Raw genomic sequence first — 10,546 nt, 5'->3', positions numbered from 1 at the left:
CCCCCCCAGCCGCCATTTTACAACGAACTCCTCCACCCTATGGCCTTGGTCTACTCGGCTCGCGAATGTCTGCAGCTGAGGACTCCGAAAGGGTCAAATTCCTGAGCCTGAAGCCTCCTACCGCTCCGGGAGCCCAGAGGCCATTTCCTGCTTCCCGAATCCACGTCCCCGGGCTAGACTTGGAGACGATGCCGCCATTTTGTCTCCTGCTCCCGGCCTCTGTGGGCGGCGGCAGAGGGTCCGAGAATTCCAGCCCCCCGTTGCCCCGCCAACTCACCGTCGTATCGCTCAGCCTGCTCGGCCAGCTTCGCCTGGTACACCAGATCCTCCCGATCATCCATAGCGGCAGCGGCTCCGGCAGGGTCTGCGCGACGGATGGAAGCGGATAGCGTCTCCAACTCTCAGCCTCTCGCTCCGCGCCCGGGCTGCAAAAATGGCGGCGCCTCAATCCGGGACTTCCGCCTGCGCACGCGGACAACTGCTCAGCTCTATGGCAACCGCTCCCTGGCAACTGGCGCGGGGGGCGGGTCCGCGAGCTAAGTGCCCGAAGAGGCTGGAACCAGCTAGACGCCCCTCCTCCGTGGGCTCAGCTGCTGCTCTAGGCGGGAACTGCGACTGCGGGGAGGGAGAGCGCCACGAGAGAGCGAGGGAGGCCGGGTGAGGCCAGCTTGGACCGCTCCAGAAGAGAGTGAGCAGGAGAGCCTGGACTGCGGACTGAGAAACGAGAGGCTGTAACGGTTTTTGAAATGGCAAGCTTTCCTTTCCGAAACCAACTTCTCTCCCATTGCCCCTGTTTTCTCAGCCAAGCCCAGTCCTGGCCCTCATTCAGACCCATTTAACTCCGGGGTAAAGAGTTGGGCCCTGCTGTAGTTGATAGGGGAAGGCGGGCTGCAGATTTCACACTTGACCTTCGCACCTTGCAATCTTTTCCTGTTCCTCTCCCTCAGCCGCCTTTTTCCCTTTAGGCCCACCATGGGTAGGAACAGGGAAGTTCTTAGAGGAGCCTGGTCTGGAGTGCAAGGTGCAGAAGAGTAGGTCCAAGATCAGACTGAGATCCAGGAGGCAAGAATGGGAAAGGACCTGGTCTGTTTTGTTTCCCAATGGATTCGCAGCACCTTGTACTCAGTGCAGTATGTGTTGCAAGACTAAGGCTTAGGTAATTAGAGCATATGCCGTGTGGTAAAATCTACAATAAATGTGGAATAAAAAGCTTGGAACAAAATTATGAGGAGCCCTGGATGTCAAGCTGAGAAGTGTGCACCTTATTCAGTGGGCGCAAGGAAGCTATTGTTTGATGATTTTGCGAGGAGGATGACACCGTCATAGTTATTCTTTAAAAAGATTATAAATATTGTATAGCAGTAATTAAAGAGCAGCATGAATTATCAGGCTATTACAATAATACAGGCAAAAGGTAACAGAATAGCAGTGAAAGTGTGAAAGAAAGGACAAATAGGAATAGTACTACAGAGGGAAACCACAACAGTTTTCAGCTAATCAGATTTGAAGACCTTGTGAAGGGAAAAAAATTAAAATTGACCTTCAGTCTTCCCACCCTGAGTCACTGGGATAATGAGTGGCAGTACCATTAACAACAAAAAAAGGAATGCTAGGAAAATTTGCTGACGGAATGCAGAGAAAAACCTGAGTTCCTTTTATCACATGTTGGTTCTAAGGTTCTCACATATCACTAAAGTAGAAATAACAGGCATGGAATTGGAAAAGGGGACTGGCATTCCAAGCTGGAGGGAGGTTGCAATGGAAGCAGCTAGAGACTGTGTGGAGGTAGGAGGACAAACAAAACCTTGGAGAATACTTACTTTCAAGTGACAGGAGAAAGCAGAAGAGCCAGCAAAGTTTGGCTCCTTAAGCCCCTTCACACTTTTAATACACCTTATCAAATGTCAGTGATGAATGACTAAGAATCAAAAGACCTGGGTTCTAGCCCTAATTCTATAACTAAACAAATGTGTGACCTTCAGAAAGTCATTTCACCTCTGAGCTTCATGTTCATCTGTAAACTTAACTGGAGACCATATGTTAGGCCACAAAACAAGTCTTAATATTAAAAGATTGAAATCAGGGCTTCCCTGGTGGCGCAGTGGTTGAGAGTCCGCCTGCCGGTGCAGGGGGCGCAGGTTCGTGCCCCAGTCCGGGAGGATCCCACATGCCGCAGAGCAGCTGGGCCCGTGAGCCGTGGCCACTGAGCCTGTGCGTCCGGAGCCTGTGCTCCATGACGGGATAGGCCATGGCAGTGACGGGCCCGCGTACCACAAAAAAAAAAAAAAAAAAAAAAAAAGATTGAAATCATACAAAGTGTCTTTTCTTGTCACAATGGAATGAAGTTGGAAATCAATGAGAAGGAAAACTAGGTAAATCTGCAGATACGTGGAAATTAAATAACACTCTTAACTGATGGGTCAAAGAAGAAAATACAAGGGAAATTAGAAAACACCTTGAAATGAATAAAAATGAAAATACACTATACCAAAAATTATGAGACGCAGCAAAAATCCTGCTAAGGGAAATTTATAGCTGTAAATGTCTACATTAAAAAGAAGGGGACTTCCCTGATGGCGCAGTGGTTAGGAACCCACCTGCCAACACAGGGGACATGGGTTCCATCCCTGGTCCAGGAAAATCCCACATGCTGCAGAGCAACTAAGCCTGTGCGCCGCAACTACTGAGCCTGCGGTCTAGAGCCCACAAGCCACAATTACTGACCCGCGTGCCGCAACTATTGAGCCCACATGCTGCAACTACTGAAGCCCACGCACCTAGAATCCCTGCTCCGCAACAAGAGAAGCCACAGCAACAAAAAGACCGCGCACCGCAACGAAGAGTAGCCCCCGCTCGCCACAACTAGAGGAAGCCCACGCACAGCAATGAAGACCCAACAAACAAACAAAAAAATGTTAAAAAAAAGTTTTAAAAAAGCAGAAGGATCTTGCAGGTTTGGTCAGCCTGATTCTTTGGTCCTACACCCATATGCTTCAAAGCTTTATTAAAAATATTTGGAAAGGGCTTCCCTGGTGGTGCAGTGGTTGAGAGTCTGCCTGCCGATGCAGGGGACACGGGTTCGTGCCCCAGTCCGGGAAGATCCCACATGCCGCGGAGCGGCTGGGCCCGTGAGCCATGGCCACTGAGCCTGCGCGTCCGGAGCCTGTGCTCCGCAACGGGAGAGAGCAGTGAGAGGCCCGCATACCGCAAAAAAATATATATTTCGATCCCTGTGAAGCCCTACTATACACAAGTTTACCAAGAGGTTTGGGTAGGAATGGAGTTGATGGGCTTCATTTATAAAATCAGGAGTACTGGGCTTCCCTGGTGGCGCAGTGGTTGAGAGTCCGCCTGCCGATGCAGGGGATACGGGTTCGTGCCCCGGTCCGGGAAGAGCCCACATGCCGCGGAGCGGCTGGGCCCGTGAGCCGTGGCCGCTGAGCCTGTGCGTCCGGAGCCTGTGCTCCGCAACGGGAGAGGCCATAACAGTGAGAGGCCCGCGTACTGCCAGAAAAAACACAAAAAACAAACAAACAAACAAACAAAATCAGGAGTACTGATAAAAGAAGTAAAGATTTGAAATTTGACTGCTCATGATGACCGTGAGCAGTCCTGTGCCTGCTCATGGTCATCATTAACCAGCTTTACTTGGAGGGAACGTCAGTCTGGCTGTAGATTTCAGCAAGCTGTGTCAGATGGGAACCTGCCACTGACCTGCTGGCATGAATAAATGTACCTGGTGAGATCCACACTGCCCACATGGGTGTTCCTCCCTCAGCCCCCATGCCCATCGTGCTCTGCGTAGATCTTTGTGATGCAGCAGGTACAGTCAGAGTCTCACTGAGCAGTCTCATCCTTAGGAAACCTGAGGGAGTGAGGAGTAAATATCTCGATTAGCACGTAGGAGTTGGGGATCAGATCTAAGGACTCACACTTCCGGTGTTCAATAAATACTTGTTAAAGCGGGGGCGGGGGGATAAATTGGGAATTTCGGTTTGGAATTAACAGATACATACTACTATATATAAAATAGATAAACAATGGGAATTCCCTGGCAGTCCAGTGGTTAGGACTCATCGCTTTCATTGCCGAGGGCCCGGTTCAATCCCTGGTCAGGGAACTAAAATCCTAGAAGCCGCGTGGCGCAGCCAAAAAAAGAAAAACCAACAGATAAACAACAAGGACCTACTATATAGCACAAGGAACTATATTTAATACCTTGTAATAACCTGTAATGGAAAAGAATCTGAATACATATATATATACGTAACTGATTCACTTTGCTGTACACCTGAAATATTGTAAATCAACTATACTTAAATTAAAACATATATGTGTTAAACAGATTTTAAAAAAGAAGGCTCTCGGGCTTCCCTGGTGGCGCAGTGGTTGAGAGTCCGCCTGCCGATGCAGGGGACGCGGGTTCGTGGCCCGGTCCGGGAAGATCCCACATGCCGCGGAGCAGCTGGACCCGTGAGCCATGGCTGCTGAGCCTGCGCGTCCGGAGCCTGTGCTCCGCAACGGGAGAGGCCACAGCAGTGAGAGGCCCGCGTACCGCAAAGAAATAAAAACAATTAAAAAAATTAAAAAAAAGAGAAGCCTCTCACATTGATAACCTAACTGTACAACTTAAGGAACTACAAGAAGTACAACATGAGGAAATAAATAAAAAATATTAAAGTGGAGATAAGTAAAATAGAAAACAGAAAAAAAAAAAGAAAATCAACAAACTGAGCTGGTTCTTTGAAAAGATCAACAAAACTGAAAAACCTGTAGTTAGATCGACTGCAAAAAAAAAGACTCAAATTATTAAAATTAGAAATGCAAGTGAGGACGTTACCACCAACCTTACCGAAATAAGGAGTGTAAGAGTTTTACAAATTGGATAACAAATGAAATGAACAAATTCCTAGAAACACACTGATATCATGATACAATTAGAAATATATATTTGGTCTTTGTCCTTGGTTCTTACCAGAGAGCTCCTAAAACTCTTGTACGGGCATACTTCGTATTGTTGCACTTTATTGCACTTTGCAGATACTGTGGGTTTGTTTGTCTGTTTATTAATTTATTTATTTTTGCTGTGTTGGGTCTTCGCTTCTGTGAGAGGGCTTTCTCTAGTTGTGGCAAGCGGGGGCCACTCCTCATCGCGGAGCGCGGGCCTCTCACTATCGCGGCCTCTCTTGTTGCGGAGCACGGGCTCCAGACGCGCAGGCTCAGCAGTTGTGGCTCACGGGCCTAGCTGCTCCGCGGCATGTGGGATCTTCCCAGACCAGGGCTCGAACTCATGTCCCCTGCACCAGCAGGCAGACTCTCAACCACTGCGCCACCAGGGAAGCCCGATACTGTGGGGTTTTTTTTACAAATTGAAGGTTTGTGGCAACCCTGTGTCAAGCAAGTCTACCGGTGCTATTTTCCAGCAGCACTTTTCCCCCCCCTATTTTGAATGTATAATTGGTTGTATTAACTCCAGGTAGTGTCAAAAATGAATTAAATTATAGAACACCCAGTTGATATCCACAGAGAATTGGAAAACTGCTTGATGTGGAAAACACACACACTTGGTATCAGAAACGTTGTGTGTAGAAACAGATTATTATATACACAAACTACCAAAACTGATTCAAGAAGAAATAGAAAATCTGAACTGATGTATAACAAATAAGGAGATTGAATCAGTAATCAAAAACTTCCCAACAGCACAACAATGTGAATGTATGTACTTATGCCACTAAACTGTACACTAAAAAATTATTAAAATAGTAAATTTTATGTTATGCATGCTTTACCACAATCAAAGAAAACACTCTGTGTTCTCGGATCAGAAGATTCAGTATTGTTAATATAACATTATTACACAAAGTGATCTACAGATTCAATGTAATCTCTATCAAAATCCCAATGGCATTTTTTGCAGAAATGAAGTGAAACAGCTGAATCTGCTGACCTCTAGAAATCCCTCCCAGACACATCACAGCAAAGGTGATGGGCTCTGCTCTTGGAATCCCTGGGTTCAGTGGCTCCTTATCACCTGTGCAATGGAAGCCTATTACTCAACTTCTTTACACCTCAGTTTTCTCACCTATAAAATGAGAATAGAATTTTCCTTGTAAGTGGGAGATTGAAAGAAAAGAACCTGATACTCAATGAATGTTAGCTATGTTTATTAATGTTTGTATGGTTCAAGCTTGAGCAAGAACCAGGAGAAGTTAGTGTCATAAAATACAAGTGAGAAGCGTTCAAAAATAAAGGGATGGTCGAATTAAATTCTCCAGAGACATCAAGATTAGCACTGAGGAAAAGCCACTGGATATAGCAATTAGGTCATTAGTGACCTTCATTCAAGATCAGTTTCAAAAGGGTGTTGGAAGCCAGACTGCATTTGGTTGAAGCACAAAGGCGGTGAGAACGTGGAATTGGTAAGTGTAGGGTTCTCTTGAGAAGAGTAGCAGTGAAATGATCATCATCATAGAGGATGATCATTTAATACGGGTGATCCCCCAATAGGGGTGGCCAAATCATAGAGTTGGTCCACATGTTCGCAAAACCCACCCCACTTTACAAAGCTGGCCCTGCTGCCATATTGACCACAGGATATGCAGAGATTAGGAGTAACATCTTTTTAACCACTGGGTCTTCTCTCCTGAATAGTCTCCCAAGACTGGCTAAAGTCTATCTGAAGGTGCCTTTTCAGAAACTGCTGAAAAGGCAGATATCTGAAATCTTAGATTGATCCTCTGACTGTACTGCCTGTTCTCTCAACCAACAGAACTAAAAGGGACAGAAATTGTGGACAGGGCAACAAAAATGTAAAGAGAAATATTTACGATATAGCATCTGGGATTATAAACTGATAAAAAAAAATCATGGTGCTGAACTGAGGGGTGGCTCCCGCAGTATGGTACTGCACTTCTCATGCTGCTGTGTTGATGGGTATGTCACCAACATCACCAGGTCAATAGATCACACCCCTAAATAGGAGTCTTCCAACTTATTGAAGAATCTCCTTTAATAGAATAAGAATTCATTTGACCTGTCTTGAGGAAATAATCGCCGACACATGGCAGTGTACTAACCACTGCAAGAAGGAAATAAGATGTTAAAAAATATGATTACTCATTGCCTACAGGATCTTGCAGTTTAGGGCTTTTTTTTAAAAAAAAGGTTATTGTGTCTTTGGACTTCTCTGTTGCCGCAGTGGTTAAGAATCCTCCTGCCAATGCAGGGGACATGGTTTCGAGCCCTGCTCCAGGAAAATGCCACATGCCACGGAGCAACTAAACCTGTGCGCCACAACTACTAAGCCTGGCTCTAGAGCCTGCGAGCTACAAGTACTGAAGCATGTGAGCTCTAGGGCCCGCATGCTGCAACTACTGAGCCTGCGTGCTGCAACTGCTGAAGCCCACGTGCCTAGAGCCTGTGCTCCGCAACAAGAGAAGCCACTACGATGAGAAGCCCGCACACCACAACGAAAAGAGTAGCCCCGGCTCGCCGCAACTAGAGAAAAAGCCCACGCCCAGCAACGAAGACCCAACGCAGCCTAAACTAAATAAATTTATTTTTAAAAAAGTAACAATCGACTACCTGAATAAACAGTAAGTCCAATAAATAACATATGCACAGGATATAACCTGGTAATTCATATATGAGGAAATTCAAGGAGTAAATAAATGGAAATAGATTCATTTTCACTGGTAATAAAAATATACAAATAAAGTGGCTGAGATATACTTTTTTAAATCTTTAGGGACTTCGCTGGTGGCGTAGTTGATGGGACTCCGTGCTCCCAAAGCAGGGGGCCTGGGTTCAATCCCTGGTTGGGGAACTAGATTCCACACGCATGCCGCAACTAAGAGTTCGCGTGCCACAACGAAGGAGCCCGCGAGCCGCAATGAAGACCTGGCGCAATCAACTAAATATTTTTTTAAATGTTTTAATTTTTAAAAATTAAAATAAAAAATTTAATTGTGGTAAAATACATAACAGTTATCTTAAGCAATTCTAAGTATAGAGTTCAGTAGTGTTAAGTACGTTCACATTGCTGTAGGAGGCATACTTATAAGCATACTAAATTATCTTTTATTTTTAAAATTATTTATTTATTGTTTATTTTTGGCTGCATTGGGTCTTCGTTGCTGCATGCGGGCTTTCTCTAGTTGCGCCAAGTTGGGGGCGGCTACTCTTCGTTGCAGTGTGCAGGCTTCTCATTGCAGTGGCTTCTCTTGTTGCAGAGCACGGGCTCTAGGGACACGGGCTTCAGTAGTTGTGGCACGCAGGCCCAGCAGTTGTGGCTCTCAGTCTCTAGAGCGCAGGCTTAGTAGTTGTGGTGCACGGGCTTAGTTGTTCCGTGGCATGTGTGATCTTCCTGGACCAGAGATCGAACCCATGACTGCTGCCTTGGCAGGCAGATTCTTAACCACTGCACCACCAGGGAAGTCCACTAACTTATCTTTTAAGTTTAATGGTGGTCCACACTTTCTAGGTTATTCTGTTATCAGTGTTGACAATTGGTAAACGTCCTTTGGAGAGCAATATAATCATGGTGGTAACAGCCACGACCCAGTAGTCCTACTCCTGGGAATTTGTGCTAAAAATAATTCAGTTGAACCAAAAGGCTATATTCATGAAGATATTTGTAATACTTTCCTATAACTACCACAGCAAATTACAAGTTTTGTGGTTTACACACAAATATTTTATGTTTCTGGTGGATAAGAAAATCAAGGTGTCAGCAGGACTGTGTTCCTTCTGGAGGCTCTAAAAGGGTTTCCATTTCCTTGCCATTTCCAACTTAGTCTGCCTGTGTTCCATGACTGACTGCCACTTCCTCCATCTTCAAAGTGCCTCATTGCAACCTCTGGTTCCACTGTCACATCTCCTTTTTCTCACAGACTCCTCTTGTATCCCTTATAAAGCCATTTGTGATTACACTGGGCCCACCAAGATCATCCAGGGTAATTTCCCCAGGTCATGATCTTTAACTTAATCACAACTGCAAAACCCCCTTTGTCATGTAAGGTAACAAGTTCCAGGGATCAGGATGTAGACCTCTTTGTGGGACTATTATTTTGTCTCCCACAGTATCACTAACAGATTTTGTTAATATAATCACAATAACATTATTACACCCCAGAAGATTCACATTTCTTAACATCATCTAATAATCCAACCCGTGTTCACTTTCCCATGTTTGTCTGCTTTTTTTTTCCGGTTGGTTTACCTGAGTCGGGATACAAACTAAACTAAATTCACAGAGAGCGTCAGTTGATATGTCTGTGAAGTCTCTTTATCCACAACAGATATCCCTTCCTGTCCTTTTTCATGTCACTGATTTCAGAAGAAACCAGGCCATTTGTTTTATAGAATATCTCCCATCCTGGATTTGTTTCTTCAGCTTCTTATGGTGTTATTTAACTTGTTCCCCTATTCCTCACATTTCCTGTAAACTAATAGCTGGATTAGAGTCAGGGTCAATTTTGGGGGGTTTGAATGCCTCAGAGGTGATGCTTGCTGTGAGCTTCCTGTTGTATCACAACAGAGACAATGTCTTGTTCACTCTTAGTGACGTTAACACTGAAGAGACAATGTTTTTAAAATGGTTTTATTGATATAATTTACATACCATACAATCCACCCATTTTAAGCATACCATTCAATATACCATTAGTACATTTACAGAACTGTACAACTACGGCCACAATCTAATTTTAGAACACTTCCATCACCTTAACATGAAACTGTGAGTGCATTTACAGTCAATCCCCATTCCTACTCTCAGCCCCAGGCAACCATTAATCTATTTTCTGTCTCTATAGATTTCCCTTTTACAGAAACAAATCACATTTTGGGTGCTTCAATGTTCTGGTTTGTTAACTTTCAGTTGGTTTCTGAATTCGATTCAGACATATTAACCTAAGTCTTTCTTTTTTTTCCTTGCTCCTGGTTCTCTCAATCCCATTCATTTATCTTGATCTACTTATAACAACAATGTTTTGTGCTTACTTTTCTTGCTTTGTGCATTTTATGCCATCTCATGTTCCTCAGAAACCATTTCTCTGCTACCTTAGGTTGAGTATCAGGGCCCTGCTAGCCCACAGGGCACTTTTATGAGACATAAAATAGGTGCCCTTTCCACATATACGCAGCCCTAGGGGCTCACTGCTTAGCAAGCAAAATGTGCTTTTGAATTTAAAATGATGCCTCCTGCACGTACATGAAGCCAGGGACCAGGCCTGCTTCTTGGCTAGCCCAGTGCAGGTTGGATTTCGGCTTCACTCCTCCTTGCTCGGCATGTCCTTGGAAAGGGCATCACCTGCATGTCCACACGCAGCCATACTGCTAGTTAAGACTAGACATTCAGCTCTCCTTGACAACAGTAAATAGACGTTTACTATTAACCGTTCAACAAATATTTGCTGAGTGCTTTCCATGTGCTACTCATGTGAGATGCTACAGATAAAAGTTAAAAAAGTGGACACAGCCCCTTCCCTTATGAAGCTTCCTGTCAGAGTCTTCATTCTCAGTGACATTTTTGCAAGTGCCT

At 44.9% G+C, this 10,546-nt stretch overlaps 1 protein-coding gene across 1 annotated transcript in view; it reads right to left on the bottom strand.

Annotated features, from left to right (window-relative positions):
• The window catches only part of YWHAE (tyrosine 3-monooxygenase/tryptophan 5-monooxygenase activation protein epsilon), a 44,784-nt gene extending 44,293 nt beyond the window's left edge, over window positions 1-491 (bottom strand). Inside the window, exon 1 of the mRNA XM_007454231.1 lies at window positions 278-491. Coding sequence (XP_007454293.1) covers window positions 278-341 — 64 coding nt within the window. The 5' untranslated portion in view covers window positions 342-491. The remainder of the gene's footprint in view (window positions 1-277) is intronic.
• Window positions 492-10,546: the final 10,055 nt, after the last annotated feature.

This window comes from Lipotes vexillifer, unplaced genomic scaffold, assembly GCF_000442215.2.
Source record: "Lipotes vexillifer unplaced genomic scaffold, Lipotes_vexillifer_v1.1 scaffold680, whole genome shotgun sequence".
In the NCBI taxonomy this organism is placed as follows: Eukaryota; Metazoa; Chordata; class Mammalia; order Artiodactyla; family Lipotidae; genus Lipotes; species Lipotes vexillifer.
The sequence above is the reverse complement of the archived record's forward strand: the minus strand, read 5'-3'. Positions and strand labels throughout refer to the sequence as shown.